The sequence below is a fragment of the Vanellus vanellus genome (genome assembly GCF_965231255.1).
Source record: "Vanellus vanellus genome assembly, chromosome: 11".
Taxonomy (NCBI): domain Eukaryota; kingdom Metazoa; phylum Chordata; class Aves; order Charadriiformes; family Charadriidae; genus Vanellus; species Vanellus vanellus.
Window position 1 is genome coordinate 22521785 of NC_138916.1, and position 24797 is coordinate 22546581.

Below are 24797 nucleotides of genomic sequence, written 5' to 3' on the forward strand. Positions count from 1 at the left end.
CATCAGAAGCTACAGTTGTATGATGATCTTCGGGGTCTTCCATGTATTAAAATAAAAAGTAACAGTACTTGTATGCATTAAAATCCAGCAAGATTGCCAAGAGGCTAATTGTCAGATACAGGAAAAATGCCAGGAAATTTAGTACAGCTAAATGGTATGTCGGCCTGTGAGACTTGGCAAACCCCAAGAGTTAATTATTACATTATTGATAAAGTTGAGGACTTTTAAAATGTTTGGCCTTGCTTTCTTGACACAAAGGATTAAAGGTCAGGGCAATTTGCTCTCTCCGGTGCAACCCCTGATGCAAGCAAATCTATTGCAATCAATGGGAATTATGCCTGAGTAAGGAGAGGACACTGAAGTGGCGTCTGTGTCCTATGTATAGCCCTGCTTTAACGACTGCCTGAGCCACTGAATTCCCCCCGGCTTCTCCCTGTCTCCTGAAGGGGAAACAGAACAGTGCCTTTGACAACGTCACGCTGTGCTTTGAGCTTTCTGTCCCTTGTGAGGGCAGTGTCTAAGGGTGTAGGGATAGATCCAAGGAACTATAATTCAGAGGCGAATTTTTTGTCTCTTCTCCCACACAGAAGTGTAATGAGTAGTCACTGCTTGGTTTACTGTTGTTTGTTTAATTCTATGATGGTAGTTGTAGACTGGTGGCCTCTCTGTGTAAGCACTGCGGATACATAACAAAGGTGGGCCCAGTTTCAAAATTGTTAGAGCCTTGTGACAAGAAATAGCAGATACGCATCACAAGCACCCAGGGAAGGCACCTGCTGAGACAGTGAACAATTAACTTCCTATTCCAACCTCTAAATGAGGGATAAGTATGAACAAACCACCTACCATCCATCCAGGAGGACAGGAGCACTCTCCAGTGATATGGTGGCAGACTCCTCCGTTCTGGCAAGGGCAGCGCAATTCACACTGAGCTCCGTGACTGCCTGGGGGACAGCGCTCTTCACAACTTTATGGAGAGAGAAGAAATGAAAAACAAAGAGATTATTTAAAAAAACACAGGTCACCATGGAAGTCCTTATGCAAATTATGAAACCTCAGTAAGCCTCAGCTGGCATGACAAATCAGCCAAGATTTCTGCTGGGGTTATTTATGTGCCATGGATCCAGTCCTGTAAGTCTGATGCATTTGTGTAATCTTCATGCACATACCAAATTCCACCCATCTCAACAGGACAACTCATAGCCATTAAAATAGCCCAGGACAGTAAGAGTTGCAGGATGAAGCCCTCAGTGTGACCGACATGACATGGCAATAAAAGAAGCTGCAAATACAATAAAAGGATGGGATTAAAATGCTTGAAGTTTTCCAGTTGCTACTAATTGTTAACATTCGCGGTGTATAATGGCCTGGCAAGAACTCAGCATCATTTAAAGGCTATTTAAGCTCGTTGGGTCTCTCTCTCGGCATTCATGGGGGGCCAATGTAAGGCTAGTCCCTGCAAAAACCAGTGTCTCCTAAATTTGCACATTGGTGCTTTTCAGCCTCGCTTCTTTCTCTAATCCCAGGCTTGGAAACTACAGTAGGTTCTTCCCCTAACTGACTGTTCTCTGATGAGGATGTTCATACAACATATTGGCCCTGCAAGTACTTACTGCTGAGAACTGACACACTAATGTCAATGGGACCATTCCTAACAGTCCGCAGAGCCTTTAGCAGTGGGTGCTTCTAGGACTGAGGTCACAAGTCTATAAGGAAATCAGGTACTAAATAAAATATTCAAAAAGCATATCACTTATTTATGAGGGTTAATATTGTCTTTATTTTTTCCCTTCCCTTTCATGCAGGTCAACAAACAATATCAGAGTGCAAAAGTATTAAGTCACCTGTAATAGATCTCCAACCAAATTCAGGGACTAAATACTCTTTTCCCCTTAAATAATTTTGAAAAACATAATTACTTCTGAAACTACTGGAAGATCTCTAATGAGAACTGATGTTACACTGTGGGCAATTTTAAACAAGGAAGTATTGCTTGCTGTCCTAAAATTAATATGCAGATTCTGTGAATCCTACTGGTAAACTTTCAGTGTGGTGGATGGGGATTTAGCTACATGATTCTCGTTAAAGTTAATAGGAGTCACACTGCTAAATCCCTGCTCACTATGTTTAAAATTTACCCCCTAGATAGTAAGCTGATATAGTTAACAGTAGTGCTTCCTCAGTTAGATTGAAAGTCAAATAAACTGGGGATGGTAAGTCCCATTTGATAGTGCACCAGACTGCTAATGAGTAGAATGTCCAATTGCATATAAAAACTCAACTGTAATTTGGATTGTATTCACATACTGAAATTAGGAACAGGTACAGTTGTACAAGCTGGAAAACATAATGGATTTTTAAGTTCACTTTAGCACTAAATTTTATTTTATTATGCAGAGAGGTATAATTAGCAGAAAAAAAAAAAAAAGAGATTTCCTTTATTTAGTCTCTCTGAAATACTGTTACCTGATTTCTACAAAGGAAAGTGTATTATAGACAGATTGTGTAAATTCTGCCAATTACTCATTGCATTCAAAGCGGTCAAAGCAAGGCTGTTAAATGATGCAGAGTAAAATACGCCTGTCATTGAACTTACAATACCCCTGTGTATCCAGGAGCACAGTGACATTCGCCCGTTTTATGGTCGCAGGTAGCTCCGTTGTGACATTGGCATTTGAACTGGCAGCTCTTGCCGTAGCTCCCAGGGTCACAGAGCTCTTCACAGCGCCATCCTCGGTACCCGTCTGCGCAGACGCAGGCCCCCGTGATGGGGTTGCAGAGGGCCTCATTCTGACACTGGCACCGGTTGCTGCAGTGGGGTCCCCAGTGCTCGCTATCGCAACCTGGAAAACACACAGCCAGTCACCAAGACGATTAGGAAAGCGCGTCGCCAGCATCTCCTCCCAGGCTCTCCTGCTGAGGTTGGCAAGCAGGCTGAGGCACTCTGAATACCAGGAACTTTCTAAACGGCCCTCCAACTTTCTAAAACTACCCCCTGATCCGGCAATGTGCTTTAGCATGCAAGGAGAAAAAGCACTAGTCATCTACCTAAATTTGAGGACTTGTTTAACACCCTTATTGGATCAGGACCTAAATCTTTTAATATCCTGTTTCTTAGTGCTCTTAGATAGCTGGAAGGAATGAATTTATAGTGGAATTAGATGCAGAGGATCACATCCTGACTGCAGCGTAGTTAATGGCAGGTAGTATTGCCAAGCAAATCCTGGACATTTATTAATGTCATCAAATATTGTTTCTTTGCACCATTCCCATAAGATAATAAACACGATAATCAAAAGAAGGCTTTCTCCTTTGGTGTTGCTTTTTGGGGGGGGGGTGGGGGGTGTGTTTTGTTTTTTTTTTTTCCTGGAGTAAATAGATGGTAGGAAAGAAAGTAACACTGGAGACAGGATTTCATGAGGCTGCTTAAACCAGGCTTAGGGCTGAAGGTATGGAGTGTGTATGTGAGGCGAGTCCTGTGCCAGTAACAGCAGGTACTAGCGTTACAGAAGGGCCCAAACCCCACCGCCACCGCCACAGAGGGGAGGTCCCTACAGAATGCAGTAAAGCACAGTGAGAACCCTTCACAATCCTGCCTGATCCCTCCTCCTCGTCTGCGGACCATATGAGGATGAGAGAGGGAAGTCAGCACTACAGAAATAGCTTGATCCTGATTTCCTACAGAAACAGCAATCAGCACCTGCAAAACACCCAGTCAAGATGTATGCACGCTAAACAGACAGCTCAAAGCAAAAGCTCAGTAGAGGTTTTCTCAGTAAATGATCAGCAGAAAACCAAGGATTTCTTCAGTAGTCCTATCCTCTGCTTAAGCAGCCTTCGAATATAGCTATGTCACGGGTGAAGAAAATCACCATTCTGTTCAGAATAGAGTTGCTGGAAAGGCCCTGGTGAAGACGCCGATACAGACCATTTTCCAGGTATGGATGTTTGTGCTCAGAGAGGTGGTTTCAATTAGACCAACAACAATTCTTCTGCCAGCGTAAAAATCCACTGCCATACAGGGAACAAGCGTGTCATCCCAGCAACAGAGCTGTCTTCACAAACTCTTTTATTTGCAAACATGTAAACTAATCCCCAGGTGACACTCGCTGCTTCTCTGCCCATGAGCTCTGTTTCCAGACTTTGCGAGGTAAATGCAAAGCCCCCTGAAGCCTGAAACTCCTAGAAGTTTCATAGCCCTCTCCTGCAGACACGGCTATAAACCCACACTGGATGAATAGATCTATCGGTTAATTTTGTCTTTCTCATTGGTCATTTTGAGGATATGCAGCAGAATCAGAAAAGAAAGAGACTTCACACAGCTAGCGTTGCTGACTGCCAATTTACAGACTTGTGTTTCTTGAGCAGCAGTGTTAAAAGCCAAAATAAATCCACGAGAAGACAATTCCACAGTCTCCAGAAGGATCTGCGGGGTCTTACAGGATGCATGTGCCGAGAGCAGAGCATGCAACATACCCCTGCGCACAATCCTGCTTGTGTCTCACACATGGTATTTTATTGCTTTGTCTTATTTTTCCCACAGCTGTAAACGGGCATGATAGTTCCTCACTAACACCACTGGGAGCCAAGCAAACAAAATCTTACTCTTTATAAGTCTTAAATTATTACTGAGAATCTGTGGAAAGAGACGATCTATCTTTATTTCACATAGACACTCGCTGAGACTCTGGGAGCCTTCTGGGGCAGGGAGCAAATCTGCTGGAGCTGATGGAGTTTCCCAGCAATTTCCGTTCCAGAAACACTGATTTGTTTTCCGCAGAGCTTGAACATCAAGGGATGCAGTTCTGCACCTCCACAAAAGGTACAAACCGGAACCACACAAGCGGAGCCGACAGCCCTTTGCACAGGGAAGTGGAAGGCAGGAACCAACCTTCGCCCTGCCTGCTGCAGGGACTTCATTCCTACCTTACCACACCTCACGTTAAAGCCCTGACTGCCACATTGTGAGCGGCTCTGGGCTGATATGACTCCAGCTGCAGTTAATTTGCTTAATATGAACAAATAACACTCGTTAGAAGATGTGACTTAGATCCTTGGTCTTCCACGTCTCAGGTGAGTGCTCCAATCATCAGATTTGTCTGCTGTTTGTGTTTTTCACTTTGAAAGAAAGTAAAGGAGAAAGAAAACCTTTTATAGGAAGGGAAAACCCTTTCTCATCCTCAGCTCAAGCCTTGTTTTGTATTTACAGTGTCTGTCCCAAACACAACTCCTTTTATGTACACCAGTCTTATTTAAACACTTATTTACTATTAACATTTGGTCGCGTGCTTTCTTTCTCCCTGTACCAAATCTCATTCCACAATCTCGCCAAAGGGAAGAGCAAAATGCTTAAGTAAAGAGCAGCAATTACTCTAATCGGTTGTAAAATCATAAAAACCCAAATCTGGAAAATAAAAGCAGCCTGCAGTGACCAGAAAACCAGCTGGCAGTTAGACAGATTTTTCCAGAGGCTTCTAAGTACACGGCATCAGTGAGCACACATTGTAACATTCAGTATGTTTAGCCCAAAGTAGCTAGCCAAAATGTTTTAATTATCTATGAAATAAAACAGCTTGGCATACCAGATAGCTACTAAGAATGTGAATTTCATGGGGATTTATTAGGCAGAGGACATAAAAATGAGGATTAAAGTACATCTGAATGCTCATGGAAGACACGTAAAAAACCAGAATTATAAAAAGATAGGTCTTGTAACTTGTCTCATTTACGATGCCTGATAGAGCCTTCGCGCTTGTTCAGCTCCTTTTCATGTGCCGGAAACCAGAAGCAGGTTTTGACTGCTGTTCTCTAAATGGTATGAAACCTGAGAAATAGTATGTGTGTATAATCAAGGTGAACATCCTGCTGTCTCTCCAGTGACGGGATCATATATACACAGTGACAAGTTGGCACCTTCTAGATTTAAGTCTTTACCTCAGATGGTAAAGATTTTCTGCTTTTAGCTATCAGTTCAAGCCCTATATGTCCCAATGAGCAGGGCCATTTCATGCAGTATCAATTCGCCCACTGCTGATTAATTGCAAAGGGAATTGAGTGAAACCTGTTGGCAATGTGTTAGTGTAACATTTGTGATAACGAAATATCGTCCTTACCTGATTTTATACTGCAGTAATCTCACATGAAAATAAGACCTTTGTTGCTCAAAGTTTATCGATTCCTGTTGGTTTTCTTTTCCCCTTTCCTTTAAGTCCCATATTGCAGTGACAGACTGTGGAGTTACAAGTAAATTCTTTACCTATGTGATTTCATTGTTATGTGATTTCATTGTTATGTGATGATTTCATACAGTTATGTGATGTTTGTATTGTGATAACTCATAGATCTGCAGCGTGGCAACTTCTGTACCTTTACAAAGGTAGGCAGGTACAAAGTTGATAAGCTAAATCCAAGTACTTATTCATGCAAATAATTCCACTGAGCTCAACTGGACCACTTGCGTGTGAGACTACTCAAGTGCACAACCAGCTATGGGATTGGGCTCTAGTAGTTCCAGCTAGAAAATTAAAAAACAGAAGAAACCAAAGACTTCGGCAACCAAGACATATTTTTTTCTATATACATCAGTGTGGCAAATCCTAGCTGGTGTGTGACAGCGACTCCAGTTTCTGAGATACAGGGCACAGCAGTCTCAGAGCCACAGAAGCCCGTTGCACTTCTGGATCGTCAGCACCACTTCTCCTACGGGCACAGAGAGGCCATTTTAAAATCCCACCCCAGCCTAGCACCGCCTACTCCTGCGCTTGTTGATAGCCTCTATCGGTTACTATAATAGAGATAAATAATAATAGCAACAACATGTGAACAGAAAGCTAACTACAACTTACACAAGAGCTACACTGTAAATGCATATGCCATTAAAAATGTCAAAATGATACAGAGACTTTAACTATACCATCAATAAGAAAAGCAACCTGAGCGCGGTGATGTCAGGGAGGTACAAATGCTCCCTTTAGACGGCACGTGTGGATGTCAATACGGTGAGAGATGAGGCTGAACTAGGCAACGCTGTCTTGGGGGATGCTACATTAAAGGGAGCTGCCATATTTCAGGTCGTGTGCTAACATTCCCTGGCTAACTCACTCACTTGTTCTCCTTCGAAAACACGACTAGAGATTAATTGCCACCAATAAAAATGAATATAACTCTGTAAAGGATGATGCTGGGTGCCTAGGCATAATTACAGTTGTCTGCATACGGTAGGCTGACAGGTGAAAGATTCATCCCTCTGTGGAACGCTTGCTGGATACAGCAAAAGTGTTTTCTTCCTCTCGGCAGCCCTACCCCCACCTCGAAGCCTCAGTGGCTTGTTGAAGTGAGGGCTAATTACGGCAGGCTCTGCATATCCGCCACTATAGTCGCGCATGACAGCCCGTTACCGGTTCTGTCCTGTTAAATACACAACAAGGACACATTGGAAATGCTGCTCCACTCCCAAACGGCTGGTTTCCCCTCTAGGAACCAGTAGTGAATTGCTGTGTTCTGGGTCAATAGAGCTACCCAGTATTTAGCGCAGCAGCACAAGTCGGATAACGATGAAGCAAACACACAAGTTGGAAAATATAGCAGATAAATAAAAGGACTCCCAAGGAAGGGATGACATTTATCAAGTGACTTATCCCAACAAGGGAGAGTCAAAAGTGGTCTTCCAGTGCTTTTCCATCACTGCAAAGACACACGATTAATATGAAAACAGCATCTTCTATCACAGCAGCACCAGACTCTGTGGTCTTGAGGTCTACGTTTATTTTGCTCTCATTAGCATAAGCCTGCATGTGTCTCTTTTTATAGCTGGTGGCCAGTCCTGTATTCTAGGTGAGCAAAGTCAGTGGGACATTCACAACCATTCTGCAGAAGGCACGGCTGAAAAAAATCAAGTGGTTGCTTTTCTTAGCCCAAGGACTCAGGACCATATTTGGCTGATGGTGATCTTCAATTAACCCACGCTTTAAAGGAACTTTCTGCAAATTTGCTAAAGCAAGACTGTAGCTAATAGTCAATAATCAATTTTCTGGAATATTTCCAAATTCAGTTTGAAACGTTTAAATGAGATACTAGCCTTTAAAAAATGCAATCAGGAAACAAAATTAACTTACTAAATCCAGGAGGATATAGTTTAAAATAGATTATTTTAGAATTTATTTAGAAATTAGAGCTAGATTCGCCCCTTAATATAACCGTATGCTGTAGAATGATCATATGAACACCAATTAAGGTGAAATGCAGCCTGAGCTCTGGGTGGCTTTTTTTTGGTTTAATTCGGTTTTGGAATCTGACTGGGTTTTAAATGGTTGGCCCAGCTAGTGCAAAGCATGCAAAGAAACAGCAAAAGCTAAAACATATGCCTGGATATAGTGGATAAAAAAATTTAAATAATCAATTAGCTTTTTATTCCCTGCACTCAGCCCAATAGGAAAATTATAGTCCCTGTATTGAGCTGATGTCTACTCACTGTACAAACACGATTCATTTTGGCACAGTTCCACACCTCTGGAAACAGAAGCCAAGCCTGCAGCAGGTTTGAAACACGGTCCATGAACAGGGAATCCCCTTACGACGACAGTTCACACCACTTTGTGTTTGGCTCTGGGCAGCGCTGAGTCCCTCCCGTGCTGGCACTGGAGGTACTACCAGCGCACTTCTCACGGCATAAGCAGGATATTGAAAAATCACTCGCTGATCTGCTCGATTCTAAATCAAAAAACCCTGTTTATCTTATAAGACTGTTTACCCTCGGAATTTCTAACACATGTTTATGGATGACGGCTGTCCTCAAAATAACCCAGATTTTCTGAAATTCCCTTCAAAAATGCTCTTGCAAATGCTTAGAGACCAACATTTCAGAATCAGGAAACCTCATCCATGCAACAGAGACGCCAGTGGGTACAGGCAGGTCAGGCCACCCTGCTCAAACTGCAGCTGATTTTCTTCTTCATAAGCATATCGGGATACCGATCATGTTCCATGTGACAACATGTCTTGCTCAGGTCTTACAAATGGGAGAGGTCCTATCTCTCAAAGCAATAAATAGGTTGGATTTCTGTAAATAAATACCTTCTTGAGGGACAATGACGTTAACAAGAGATTTTAATAAATAATCCTGCTCCAAATATAATTTAGATTATCTGTCACAGGCAGGTAGTTGGTAGCGTTGTTCATTTTCTACTGTAAGACGCTTTGTCCAGTCCCTGAGAGCTGCTCTGTTATGTCGAATTTACCACCTCTGCTTTCAGCTTCAGGCTCAGTCAGTCTATTCGTTTGAGGAATAGAGGAAAGGGAATTTTAGCTTAAATCAGTAAGCTGAAGCAGTAGGTTGGGCTTGTTGAAACACATTTTTATATCATTTTCACCGACAAGCTGGGACACCTTCCACGCACAGAGCAATACCTTGGCAGAGGTACCGTCCCGCACCCAGGGGTGTGCTCGTCTGCCCCAGCGGAAATCCACCTGTACCTGTGCCACCATCAAAAATGCAATTGGCAGACAGTCAGTGCCACCTCTGGATAATTCATTACCTACATTCCTCAAAGATTTCATCTGTACTAAAAGCAATCTGCAATTAAAGGCTTCAGGGGCTTGGCAGAACTTCTCTTACAATTGCTCCTAGTAGCAGCCATGGGCCGCTGCCTGTTTAATCTCCATGTAATAAGTGGTCCACAGAGGGGGCGACAGCCTTCTACTCTTAGTCCATTACCCACACGTCAGAGGTTTGTTCTGGTCCGTGCTGATGAACCATCTGTATATCAGCCTGATGACACTCTTGAAGGGATTGGTCACATTCTTCATTTGCTTTTTAAGGAAAAATAAACAAACCAGGGAACATCACACATAAATAAGGCATTTGACTTACAAAGCCGGTGTCACAAAAATAAGAAAATGTCAGATTAAAGGTTGGAAATGCAGCAGTAATTCAGTACTTGAGCCTATGAATTATGATATTTTCTTTAATTATGTGAGCACAGGCTACGGTTTACATGCCCTGGCATTTCCCATCTTCTGAGCTTGTAGCTTTGCAGCCTTAAGGTTCCTAAACAAGGGTTTCTGTGCACCGGTGTATGCACCAGCATTTTTATCTCCAGTGCCAGACTTTCAGTCACGGCACACACAACTATAATGAAGAAAATGCTGGTCTCGATCTTTATGTCTCTAAGACTGCCCAGAGAACATATTTTGCATATGTAAATATGCATTTGTAAAACCATCCACCCAAGTGGCAAAAACCTGAGGTTAATCTGAGGCTGGCAGAACTTGCAGTCAATCTCATTTTCCAAGTTTATAGATCAGCCTTCATCAGATAAAAAGGAAAAGATGGGAAGGGAACATCAGCGGATTTTTCCCAAAATAGATAGATTATTACTCACAGGAGGAAATTAATCTAATTTGGCATTTGTTTTGGTTTTTTTTTTCTTAGAGACAGGAGAACAGCTTTTCATCCTTCAAGAAAGATTGCACCGATTCTGTCTGAAGTTCATTGTCTGAATCAGATAAGAAACATGTGGCTGATTTAGGTCATGATTTAATCTCAGATGATGATCTCATTAGTCATTGACTCTCCAACATGTGGTACCTAATTCAATCACAGCACTTTCGAGACCCTGCAGTTTATTTAGTATCCTCTGAGGAAACATTTTCTTTCCAAAGTAATCCTTGGTTACAGAACATTCCTACAGTATTCTGTAGAACGTTCAGAACAGTTACCTAGTTGTACATTTTTATTTTGGATAAATGAAAACAAAACCACTCTAAGTCAAAGAAGAGTTGAGTATTTGGATGTCCGCCTCGTCACATCCCATCATGAACTCACTGTATTTTGGAAGCAGCAAAATAGGAGAAACAACTTCTACTCCTGACAGATATCAAAGTGTTGTGTTTTCAGAATTTCCAACATGAGCTATTTTGACAGAGGCTTCAAAAGAAGTGAAAATTAGAACACAAAAAAAATCTGAGAATATTTCCTATTTCTTTTTGTAGAAATTACTGCTCAGTTTAATGAGCCTTTAACTCTACTGACACTCAGATGTTACAAGGAGTTTAAAATCATGAAACGCTTCATAAGGGAGCGACAACATTCTGTACAACACTGGCGGCTTGTCTTCTCATTAGAATTTTTTTAGAGAAGATGCTGCGTTCTTTAAAATGTTTTTTGTTTGTTTTTTTTTTTAGTGTCATATTAATGGAAGGCAGAGCCTGTTCTTTAATTAGAATTTTACTGTGGTGAATTAAAAAATACATGGGCAGAGTATCAAGAGCCCAATAAAATTAAATGAAGATACTATCTTCCCTCTGTATGAAACCCAGCAGTCTTTGCTCTGGCAAAACTTCCATCAATACTTCATTGTTATTGGCTAGGGCAGGATTGTAATAATAAGATCTGCAAGTAACTTACTTCCAAATTCTGTCTTCCAACTGGGTAAAAATCTCTCTTCCCCCCCCCCCCCCCATCTATAATGCACTTTAGATCTTTTCATTGACTATATAATGAAATTTTCCTGTAATGCCTCTGCACAGAAGTATTATCAGTTTTGCCTGCAAGAAGGGGTAGAAACACATTTGGACATGCCTAAAACACTGCGGGAGAGGTATAGAGGAAGAGACCAAGCATCCTTCAACAAACAAGTGTTGGAGAGGCCACCAGAGGGGCTCAGGAGTGGTGGCAGCAGCATTGCTCCAAGCAGATTCCAAGAAAACTACACAGAAATAGAGAGAAGCCTTCGTCACTGGAGATGAGGAGCTGTGGAGACCACATCTGTGCCTGGTATGAAACAGTTCAAAGAAACAAACCCTCTTCCCCTTCTCCGTTCACTAATGCCAGTTGACTATTTGATGCCGTTTAGAGCAGATCCATGGGGCCAGTCTGGCGACAGCAGCAGGCTAGTCGTGCTGGGTGCCCTCCAGTCCCATCCTCATCAAGCTCCCTGCAACTGGGCAGAACATTGTCCATCACCTGAGGAATCCACCATGCTGCAAGTAATCTGATCCAACCGCTGAAGTCACCTTTTTACCTTCTGTGACCGCAGAGTGGTGTTAACTGCATAGGATCAAGTGGGATCAACCCAGTTTGGCAAAGCTCTCAGGGAGATGTGCTCAGCTCTTTATTTTTCACAGCACATAAACTGAGCATCAGAAGGTCACCCTGCTGATGTTTTGCCAGATATGCAATATACCTTTATTTGCAGTTAAAGCAGTGCTTAAAGAAGAAAAGCTTCTTGTCACTAAAAGAGCAAGCGTTAGAGAGCGCGTTCCTCCTCATTCTCATTCACAGGCAGGGATGTACGTGTCGCTTCACCTTCGACTGCGTAGGTCAGCGTGCAAACTGACACGAGCGAAAAGATTGGTCGATCAGTGGATAAAATGGTACTACCGAGATAAGCATATGGGTGAAACGCTACAGCTGGCAGCCAGCTTCAAATTATACCAGGAGGATTCACCTTCAAGGGGATGTATAAGCACATCCCTCACGCATAACATAACACACAGTACTGACACATCAGTCACTTTTAAGGTGGTCAATAAGCAATTTATTTTATAGCATCGATATTAAAACCCAAAGTAAACACTGTGGATTGTGGCACTCGCTTTGATTTCCAACAGTGTAGCTGTAGAGTAAAGAGAACAACTTCTTCCCCTTTGCCACAGTCCCATCCTAATGTCTACTACCTGCGCACTGCTTTTCAGCCAAATAAAACCAGCTTAAAGGATATTCTGCCCCAGTAGCTGAATCTAGGAAAAATCTTACTTTCTCTAGGGTGAATTCTGTTACCTAAGGACTTTGGGAGAGAATTAGAGCAGCAGAAGGCCCGGTGGCCTTTGAAATAGGGGTGTCTTTTATATCTAAAACAGTTCAAAGGCTTACAAAAAGCTATGTGCAGGTGTCTGCACAAGCTACTCGCTGTTCTCTTTTTCTTCTAGGCATATCGAATCTTCACATGGCTCTTTAATGTTACCTAATGTCTTCAAGACGTCTTAAATACACTGCTGTCTTTCTCTTATAAACCATTAATAGCAATGTCCCTTTCAGGCACGTAAAAAGAAACAGTTTTTTTAAAGAAGTCTTGCCCTGTGTAACCCAGTAAAAACTAGAATGTTCACTCATCAAAACCACATTGTGAGAGCACAGTCTCTGCAGAACCTCTCTTGTATTTACCAACAGAATATAGCAAGTCTGAAACTATTGGGAAAAAAAAAGAAGTAAAAATACTGAAAACCCAGAATATTATGCTCTCTTTTCATGCCACTCAGGCACTGAGATGTGGGACGCTCTGTTAATAAAGAGATAATCAGAGAGGTAGACAAATACTGTGTAGCTTAACCACCAGGAGTCAAAGCACGGATGGCTCCACGTGGGTAGAGGATGGCAGAGGACACACCCCCCAGCACCAGCAGTTTTATGCAGCAAAATCCCGGTGTCCCTAAAGCAGCTCCTTACACCGCAACACTGCTGCAGCTCTTCTGCACCACCTCGTTAGGATGCTAATGCTGAGAGAGCAAAGCAGCCACAGGTCTCCTAACCTGATCCAGCAGTTTATACTCACCTCACGGCCAGCAACAAAGCGCGCAAGCCCCAAGTGCTGAGCAGAAAATCAAGATGACGGCACTGCCTGCCTCCCTACGGCTTCCTCGCCGCGTTGGTAGCGCTTTGGTTTCATTCTGGAGAGCTAGGCAGGAAGATAAAGCCTTGTCTCATAAATTATTGAGATTGGATGTCTAAACCTTGATATTTTATTTTGACTTCCAAACATGTTCAAATGTTGTTCACGGAAGCATAAATTAATGCCAATTTCTAAACCAGAAGTTGCTCTAAACTGGGAAATGAAACTTTTTGTTATGATGTTAAAAACAGACAATTCTTAAACTGTTTTACATTTTGAAAAACAGGATGATCAAAACTGTTCATCCTCACAATCAGTTATGGCTTTGCTGAACTGAAATGTTTTGACAAAATCACAACCATATGGAAGCGAGTGCTTTCGGAACAGTTTCCCCCATTGTGGATTACTGCATTAAGCAATCAAATGTCAGGCAGGCAGAAAACAGTAAATCATCACTCCACATGTTTTCCTCATTGTTTACAAACAACGTGTTAGTGCCTCCAGCATCACCAGTGGGTCAGCTTCAAAGAAACCAGGAAAATCTACACGGCAGCCCAAGTTCCCACTCTGCTGTGTCAGTTCTCGGCGGGTCAGGTCTCACTTTCAGCAGTCCGAGAAACTGCCTATGTGAAACAGCTTTTTCGCTGGATTAATTTAATTTCTCTCTTTTTTAGAGACAACTGTCACTGAAAAGTAAAAAGCAAAACACACATACGTGACTTCCTGGCTGGATGGCAGCAGGGAAACGAACGGGATTTTGCTGGAAGAGAACACAGCATCTGTGCATTAAGGTTTTTAAATGCCAGATTTCCTCTAAGTTTCAGATCTCTACATTCTCCTAGTGGCAGCAGAGCTATATTTAAAAAAAAAAAAAAAAAACAACCACAGGGAAAAAGAGAGGTTTTCAGATGAGACCCTCATCAAAATTGCCCACCGACCATGTGGTCCGGTGCCCATCACAAGCATCTTGGACTCAATCCAGTGCCCCTCACAGTCCAGGAATTTCTTTCTTCTGACTACGATGGGTTTTGGTAGGGGCTGGCCATCACGGGTAAAGTTAGTGCCGTCTGGAAAACGACATTGATGCCACAACTTTTATGTTTCCTTCGCTAAGCAAGGTTCTCTGCTCGCTGCTGAATATCTGAGCAGAGCAAACACTGCACGCACACACCAAATATTAAATAATCGATGAGAAGAAAATGACATGACCTCAAAGTAGACCATTTTCCTTGCTGACAAACAGGAACCACCCAGGGAAATGTTGAATACCGCCTGGTGCTTGTGTAGATGGTGATTGTGTAGTAGATGGTGATTTAGGAATGCTGCTGACACACATACACAAATCTGATGACACAGGAAATTAGCATCCATTCGTCTCCCCCCCACCCCCCTACGGAAGAATTTACTAAATATAGCTCACCCTTTAAAATATTTAAGGATATCTGCAGAATGTTGTTGTTTTTGAAAGGGTTCTTTCCTGACTGGATTTTCCTCATCAGGCTTAGTAATCAAGTTGCTTTACTTGGAATGGATAATTATTAGTTGAATAATTAATTATTCAGAGTACATTACTAAATAAAATTCAAAGTGTGCTGGTATAATAAAAAAATGACAATATGCAACAATCTGGGTTCTAAATTATGCAATAAGATCAAAATGTGTAGGTTTTTTGCACATTTAATGGAATTGCCTGCATCGTCAGAGTCCCATACAAACACTGACTAATTCTCACAGTCCATTTACGAGCTAGAAAAGATATGTTGTCACCATTTCATAGACGGGAAACTGAGCCAGTCAAATTACGTTAAACTACAAAGCTACCCAGAAAGTAAGTGGTAGCACTGAGATAGAACAGCTCCAAGTTCTAAAGTCTAAATTTATGCCATAAATACTTTATAGTGTACTTCTTCACTACTTTTATAATTCTGTGCTCAATTAAATATATGAAAAACGATTCTTTTATGTACACAGAGATTAATTTGTAAAGTATTTTTCTGTCTCGCATCAATAGTAGTGTTCAAAAAGAGTAAACTTGGTACAAACATCATCACTGGTATGCAAACCGAAGCGGCGCATGGCTTGGCGCAGCACTGGGACGTCCTGCGGAAGGTACTCGGCCACGAACACCCACTGCCTCCTGACCAACATCATTTCGGCTAGTTCTAGCTGGGCAAGTGACCTTGAGGCCAGATCTACGCAGCGTTCGGCACCGTGACTGCAGCACGGACAGGCCCATTGAGCTGGCTGGAATCCAGCTCTGCCAGGCAAGGAGAGCAGCGAAGCTTCAGCACTGTTGTCTTTACCACAGGCAAGGCAAGAATCACCTACCTAACCGTGTTGACAACTGCACCGGTAAAAGCCCTCGCTACCCTTGGCTTCGCTCCGACCGGTAATTGAAAAGGCTGGGTAGAAATAACAGGGCTGTCTGCTTCAATCACCCCTCTGATTGCAAAGTGGCTGCAACCTTAATAAATGCTTATTCAGCATAATGAGATTCTAATTAAAGATGGCTAAAACAGTAATCACTTCTTCATTTTCTCTAACTGCCATCCCCCGAGCTTCCAGAGTCAAAACAAGGCAGCGGCTGGATGCGCCGAGAGAAGGGGCACCTCTCTATCCGAGGCTTTCCCAGCTGCGCGAAGCCTCCCGGCTCGCACCAGCAAACCACAGAAGAGAAATTGAAGAAAATCTTAAAAGTCTTTCATTTACACAAATGCTATATAGCAATTCAATAAAAAGGCTCCACTTTCCGTGATTCTCTCTCCTGGTTTTACAGGTCCCAGCTCTACCGTTCTCTTTACGGGAATGCAGGATTCTCCGGCCACAGTTTGTTTCTCTGTGTTTTCTTTCATTACCGTTATCACTGACATCGTCGTTTTTTACACACCTGTGCCAATCTCACTCACTTGGGCTCTAACAAAAGAAAACAAAACCCACGATACGTTACACAATATTTGCTGCAAGATTTGCCACAGACTGCACCGAGATCTGTATGCTTCATTTCCGTGCCGATTGCCAGGGTCGAAGAATTGGAATTTTTGCAAGGCAAGGGATCCAAAAGGCAGTAAAACTACGCAGAGAGAGGCTGTTGGAGCTTCTTCAAGTATTTGTTAATTAAAACTGTTAAATGTAAAAAGAATTAAGTTTGTATTGTACCAGAAGGACTTGTCCTTACGGAGACCTCATAGCTAGCAAAGTTTAAATGCTTTATTGTTCTGTAACTCACATCTATGCAGACTCCTCTATTTGGCACATCCTTAATTTCTGTCAAACTAAAAGAATTCTAACATTTTCTGTCAGGGAGCTGGTGTAAATCTTGAAGAAAGCTTAAAAAAACCTCTACTGTTGACTCATTTCACTCATTCCTAGGCAGATCCGAAAGAGGGAAGACTTGAAAGCAACATTATGAGCTCCACTCTTGAAAGGCGCACAGAAAATTCAATTGGGGGATCAGTATTAAGGTAGTGGAAATTATTGGGACTGTGCACTTAAAAGATTAAGAAGGTGACTTCCCACTGCGACTTGAGAACACAGGTGCACATAATTTTAAAAATCTGCATTTTTAACCTTTTAAATTTGCTGGCAAAGCAAGGAAGTTGTTGAGAACTGCAGTAAACACGGCAGTTCAATCATCAGCTTCTTCCAGCCTGTATCTCGCAGCTTTCCAATTCTTTAACCCAACAGGTCAGTCGAACGTGGAAGGACTCTCTGGCCGCTAGCAATACAGCAGCCAAACAGAGTTGAAAGCACCAGAGAAATACTTTTTTAGCAACTGCATAACAAAGGCCCTTCATTCACTGCGATGGTGGCTCTGGCCACCAATGTTCATGGTCGCTGATGAAACCAGTGTCCTGTTCTCTGCTCTTCCTCCTCGGAATTGCAAGAGGATCTGCAGAAAAGAGCTGAAGCCAACTTTTAATAGCAGTCTGGAAAAGGATTTGTTTTTTAAAAGGCTAGTATCAGTTTCTGTACGTTTTTTAAATACGGGGCTCTCCAGTCAATCATGAATGGGTGATAACACTATTTTTCTTTAAGTTTCTCAGCATGTCAGAGACGAACACAGATTTCAAGGTGTTACTTTTGCCTGTTCCAGTCAAGAGACTTCAGGCTAACTCCTAGACCTAGGGACTCTTAAAACCATTATAACCTCATAATGCAAATACTCTGAACTTCATTAAAAATCAAACCACCGCTTGACTGCCAAGCAACAACAAGCATATTTTATGCATAAGCTAACTAATTCCATCTTCTAAGCCTCTGAAAAAATAGTAATCGTAGCTCATCATAGCTACACCTAGAAAGATAACCTTGCAATTGATTTCCGTCTGCCCTCCAATTACAGGCGAACCACTGCGATGACTGTTTACATCTCACTTATGGCAACAGGACGCAGTTGTGGAGTCGGGCTACCACGCTGACAGCCGTTCTATACACATAACAAAGACTTATAAAGCAGATACGCCAATTAAAATCCTGATCCACAGCCCACTGAAATGAAAGCAAAGACACCGCTTGCTTTCCAAATGTAGCCTTATAACCCAATTTATCCTCAGATTTGTTCTGGCACCAGACCGGCTAGCTGCCACCCACTAAATATTGCCAGGTTGAATCTTAGTAAAAAAGATTTGAAACTGTCGATTCAAGTCCTTGTTTTCTCAAGTCTCAATTATCGTAGCATTTTGCTCGTGGGAGATCTTTATTACGTCCCGTTCAGAGCACAGCTCACCCCGAGCGTAGCCGCCAGCATTCCTCCTCGCAGGTTCTGACTGCTTGAGTACAGCCACCTTATTTTACACTATTTACACTAGCGCTGTAAAATTCTTTATCGATGCCAAGGTTTTACAGCTTCACTTTAAGGCACTCAACAGTTGTGCTCAAATATATCTGAAAGATCCTCCATGGTATCCGTATGTTCTCAATTGTCCGTGAGGTCAAAAATGGCAGCGTGCTCAGCCCGCCTGAGCTACAACCATAAGTCTTTGGAATGAGGTCTTTCAGCAACTCTGCTTTTCCTGATTCTTGTGCAAACCACTCAATCTGTCTTGGCATTTAAACTAAAGACATTTTTATTTGCTGTTACTTTTGACTGTTCTTGGAAATATACTTCAATGAAATACTGTTCCTGTAAAACACCTTAAAAACCATTTTTGTCTAGATAATCTATATGAATTCGCTCATATTAACCTTTTTCACTACATTGGACAACGATACTTTGATAATTAGCAATGATCTAAATAATACAGCAGTTAAATCTACAGACCAGTTAATTTTAATTTCAAAACCAAGGAATGCTTAGTACTGTTTTCCTATCAGCGTTTCACTGCGCCATTAAAGAAGGAAACACGTCCTGTTTTACAAGGGACCTTACCCAAATTTAATTTATAGCAATCATAACCAAATAGCTGAGGGCTTCCCCCCCCCCCCCAAATATTTTAAGTTAGACATAGTGGAGCAGTTAAGATTTTTATTAGGTTTTGATCTTGCATTTTGTGAAGACTGGAGGAATTATTTTTAGTGAGATGGATTTCCCAGCTTATCAACTACTTACTGCACTCAAACACAGGGAAAGGTATGTCTGAGAAAAATAAGGAGATTAAAAATATAATAACAAAGGTGCCAGAGTTTACACAAATAATGTCTATTGCAATTCACAGTGGGCTAATGAAGCGCCATTGTGCAACACTTGGAAAGTACGCTGTGACATTAGGAACTACTGGAGAACCCGGTGGCAGGAAACAGGAGCAAAGCTTTTCTCGGGGGAAAATGTGCACGCTCCGCTCTTAAACGCCACTGGTACGCACAAAGTTTTGAGAAAAGCTCAAAGCCATCCATCTTGTATAACGGGTCCTCAAAGTCTGCCATTCATAACTCAGCATCGATAAAAAAATAGAACTAAATGCCTGAGATATCCCCCAAATAATCGGAGAAAAGGTTGAGGTTTGCAGGCACAGCCTGGCCGAGCCCCATGCCCAGGGCAATGCCTCACATCACTCTAGTACACGTTTGCCTACCTGTAAGGTTTCCCACATACAAGATTTTATCCTAGAAGTGACCAACTCTGACTAGTAATCAAATCATCACGTGAGTTTGACATCATTGGGAAACCAGTTTACCACTAATGATTAGTAAAGTGCGTTGTGTTATGCAGCACCAGCAGTTACCAGTCTCACCTTTATCCTAACCAGTCACCCTTTTTGCCCTCAGATCTTTTATAGGTGTGAAAGCTCAGAGGAAACGTTTGGCTGTAGGTTGAGCAAACCACAGAAGTGTGTAGACCCAAAGTACTTCTGCACTTTGATGCTGCCCTCCGCTACTGAACGTGTGCAAGCAGAACAGGAGGAAGAAAACATGGGATGGAAAGTATTAGGTGGAGAAAAGAAAATCACTAAGACTAGGAGGGAAGGAGAAAATGTATGTAAGGAAAGAACGAAGAGGGAAATAGGCTAAAAGAAAGAAAATTAAAACCCCATAAAATCCAGAAATAACAGAGAGAAAAATAAACAGCTGAAAGGAAAGATGTACATTCCTGCTGTCCTTGCAAAAAGCGTTACCAAGGACTCCCTGCTTCAGTGTCCCACATAATACGTCCCTGAAAATAACGGAGGTCACCGGCACATTATAGGAAGTAGCCAGCAACGAGGGGCCCATTACAACCACCACAGAGATGATCAATTTGTTTATCCTTGTTAACTGAAAACAGAAAACAATGTGATAAGGGGCTGGGCCGCCTCTTGCTCCCCAAGGCTTGCGTTCCCCTGCCGCCTCCCCTCCCCGGCCACACAGGGTTCTTGCTTCTCCCTCTTGGATAGGCAGGGGATAATGACTAACTGGAATAAAACAAATAACCGCTTCTTGCACATACACCATTTAATGTCTGATTTCCTGGGAGCTGCATTAGCAGGGTTTTGTAAGTCAATTTTTAAAACTCAGGACAGCATTAAAAAACTGACAAATGCCACTCGGTCACGTCCACGTTGTCACAGTTATTGAGGCCTCTGGAGAGAGTGTCAAAGAAATAAAGCAAATTTCTTTTTTGCTTAATTTGTGTCAATTGATTTCCTATTTTTAATTAATAATTCTAATTATGATGCAGCAAACTTACCCAACAGACACAACTAGTTTAATCAGCATGTATTGATTGGAACAGTAGAATTATCCCAATGTTCCTGACACCATTGATTTTCTGTTGCGCGACTGTAAGAAAACAGAGGCCGGAGTGACTCTGCTGTCAGCTCACTGTGCTGATGATCCCTCAGCTATGAATCGGTGCTCCTGACCTTACAAATAAAAACACAGACATTATCTACTATTTCAGCACTTCAGAGAGGGAATCTGGTGATTAAGTTATGACACAAATAAGGGGGTTTAGTCACAGCGATAGCGGCAGGGAAATGAAGCTGGCAGACACCGATTTGAAGAAAAAAGCACACGCTAAGACAGCAGTTAGAAAACGCTTTGTAAAACCCAGCTAAATCATTTGCTTTAAGTTCCTAATTTGTCCTCATTTTGGACAGCCTCAAAACATCTATTTAACTTTAAGCACATGCTTAAAGATCTGTGGTAAGCACTTCAGTGTATTTTTGAGCCCGAGTCTAGCATTTTTCCCGATTTTTCTTTTTCAATAGCTCAGCTATGAAGGGGCTCATAGGGGCAGCAGGGTGGCCAGGCCACGGGCACCTGCTCACATATAGCCAATGCTCACGCTGCTGTCGCTGTATGACTGTCCCCATCAGCATCCCATCGCAGGCTCCAGAAGTAGCGCACCAGGGGTGGGAAAGAAAAGGGAATTACCAGAGTAGGCGCAGCGTGACACAAGCTACTGTTTAGCCCTTTTGCTAGAGACATTGAGAATTTCATGCAATTCTCTGCTCATCAAGCTCCAAATTCTGCAGAAATGATGCAAAAAAGGCCACCTGCAGTGGCACAGAGAATTTTTAGCAATTTGCAATTTAAATGGTGCAATTTTGAAAGCGTGCAAAGGCTTTGCAACAAGTCTGGTCTCCAGTGTGCCCCGCACGCCTCCCAGGGACCTCCGCTTCACTGGAAAACACGCGAGTACAAAGGTACGGCACACCCAGTGCAATGGAAAGAGCGGCCCTAGTTTGTGGTGTGCAGCAACGAGTAGTTGTCACCTGTGACTGCCTCACTTAACAACCCATTTGTAGTAAAGAAATCAAAAGCACTGGAATCCAGAGGAAAACGACGGCTTCCCCCAGCAGCAGAGAATGTGCATTTATGATGACACCGACTGTAACTGAGATGGGTTTGAACTCAACCTCTGGCACCGAGGTGTTCCCAGGTGTGTATGCAAATATGCAGTGAGACCTGACGGCTGGGCCAAACACCGTTAGAGAACGGAAAAGAAAAACCAGTGTGGATGCGACTGCCTGAATGCAAGGGGAAGGCAGAGGCACGGCCCACTGGTCAGAGCGTTATCGTGCCTGAGTGAGGGGAGGAATAGCCTGGGATTGGGACCGGCCTTTCCAGAGGGGCGTGAAAGGGAAAGGATGACTTTTTAATCTGCTTGTTTCATTGCAGAGCTAATCATAGTCCAGCAGAAGATAATTTACCAAGTTTGCCCTTATTTGGTTTTTCACAATAGCTCACAATGCAAGCAGATTTAGCAGAAAAGCTGCTGTGGCAGAGGTGAAATCACTGGTAATAGAAAAAAATACATTTTTTCCTATAGCTGTTAATTCATAGTAAACATTTTCTGTTTCTGCTTACTCAATCTCTAATGTGTCAGTAATAAACATGTGATTATACTAGTTAGCTTTTTGGCTAAAATATTTGGAACAGTAAAATTGATAGATAATTACAGTAACAGTGATTTGTTCCCTGCCAAACCTGCAGAAAGGCATGCCTGCCTGCGGAGTTATGTCTTTTTAAGCACAAAAAGATAAGCCATACACATCATACGCTTTGAATAATGAGAAAGATTTCCTATGGCCAGCATTTCAGAAGTGGAAACAGACTGTGGTTTGATACAAACCATATCTATTTATGTAAAATGGGATTTTAATTGGAGCTACTTATCCCTGTGATATAAATGAGGCAATGAAAAATGATTGATGCACTCTGGTAATTATTGTTATACCACCTTGCAAACTACAACAAAAAAATCTTTCATGTACATAATGGCTGTTTAAATTTTAATAAGATACAGAACTGCACTTCAGTGGGCAAAATATTAATGCTACGTTTTGGGCAATATTTATATTTAAATACAAACAATATTTAACTGAAAAATCAGAATACATGAGGAATGCTGGGCGGATTCATTTAAGTGATAAATAGATCTATTTTGGAAACGTACAAAAGAAAGTAAAAAATGCATTAGCTAGTTATTCTTCGCAGTGGGAAAGCAGAAGCATGACACAGCATAAACTCATTGTCTCCCCAAGTATAAAAAGTGGCAATAAGTACGATGGCGTAGATATATACGGTCTCATAGTAGTCACTGTTGCTGCTCCTTTATTTCTACCTAACAGCAAAGGTTAAGAGTGCAAAACCAGTTTCTGTTCATTATTATACAGAATGAATAGCAATATAAATTCTTAACAATTGTTATACCTATGGGGGAAGTAAAGCAATTCTGCTCATTTAAATGAAATGAAAGTTGGGCACTAAAGCCATCCTTCTCTTCTTCTCCAGCTATGGAACGATGCTCCACCAGAATGCAAAACCACACCGGTTCTCTCCATCACAGCTATATCAGACTTCCCGGAAAACTGAACAGCCAATAAGGCTCAAAGAGGCTATTGCAGAGTACAGGACTTGAACAGCACAGAGACACTAAATGCAATAGTCCTATTATAGATAAGTCTTCTAAAGATAGAAAAAACTGTAGAAAAGAGTCTGTCTATACGATCAACTAATGCATCATTTGTCAGAAAAGAAATGTCTGGGCTACCTTGAAAAAAATGCCAAGAAGTTGCTTGTAACAGAGGACTGTATTGAATAAAAGACCAAAACAATCAAGACCTTCTGTGGTTATAATCTCATTTGGGCATTGACAGGATTTCAGTCAATAGACTGTCATATACTAGCGAAGAGTTGTATTGTAAAAATGTTTGGACCATCATATCAAATTTCATAGCTGATGCCCTACAAGGTCAGAGAGTGGAATCATCATTCATAATAGGGTGATTGATCAAGCCATAAATCCAGCAAAATCAAATTCTACTTTGGTGTCTCCTATAAAGAAAAATGGAAAAAAAAAAATTCAATTCATATGTATCGTCATTTCTGGCAACCAGATCACATTGCATCGGGAAAATCGGTGGCCTACTCTGCATATGAAGCATGATCTCTGTTTTAGTGAAATCAATTGCAAGTTCTCACTCCCTCTTAGGGAAGCAGGGGATAACGAAGGGGAACAGTCAGGTATCGCAGGGGCCAGTTCACAATTCTACGCTACTCTGGATGCAAATTACCACGCTGTCCTGGTTTGAGGTAAAACAGGACCAATGCCTCTCTCTTTGAAGAGGGGTAGAGGGGGGCACCTGTCGGTCCCGTCTGGGGTCCCCCAGGTCCCCAGTAGTGGAAGTGGCGTAAACCACAACACACACCCTGAATGGTACTATTGGACAAAGGAAACACAAAAACAGAAAAGGCAACTTAGCTTATTCTCTCCCAGTTTTACCAGCTGCGGTTCAGTCTACCCAGTGAGAGTTTTTCAACATACATGCTTAATACACGCCTTCATGGAAGTTGGGTCAACGCGGCGCCTAGGACGGGTCAGACTCTGTCTATCAGGGCTCTCAAGTCCCAAAGATCTCTTTTGTTTATTGAGCCTCTCAGTGAGCCAGATTCAAGTAGGAGAAATTGAACGAAACCCTCAAATCCCATCATTTGGTTTCTGTTTGTATTATGAAACAACTGCACTGGGGAATAGAGGAGAGGACAGTGCTGTTGACCAGGGAATGGGAGTAGTTGGTCTTAAGCCAGGACAGGAACTCAGCACCGCGCATTTTCATACCACCTTGCAGGCTTCAGGATATAATTGAACTGTTTGGCTTTTGCGTCCCTTTCCATTGTGAATGCAGTATTAATGAAACATACTGAGCTTCCCCAAACAATAACAGGGTTCCGCATAAAAAACCCACCTAACTGTCCTAATTCTCCACGGACCTTCCTACCCCTGCTTTATTTAGCCACCAAAGTAGAAGACACTAATGAATTGTGAAA

The 24797-nt window shown here is 42.2% G+C and overlaps 1 protein-coding gene across 2 annotated transcripts in view; it reads right to left on the minus strand.

Moving 5' to 3' along the window:
• Positions 1 to 24797, minus strand: part of MEGF11 (multiple EGF like domains 11) — a gene marked incomplete at its 3' end in the record, with an annotated part of 212686 nt that overhangs the window by 99695 nt on the left and 88194 nt on the right. For both annotated transcript variants that reach the window (XM_082488744.1, XM_082488745.1), the window contains exons 5-6: positions 2597 to 2843; positions 847 to 967 (exon numbers count right to left, since the gene is read on the minus strand). In XM_082488744.1, coding sequence (XP_082344870.1) covers positions 847 to 967; positions 2597 to 2843 — 368 coding nt within the window. The remainder of the gene's footprint in view (positions 1 to 846; positions 968 to 2596; positions 2844 to 24797) is intronic.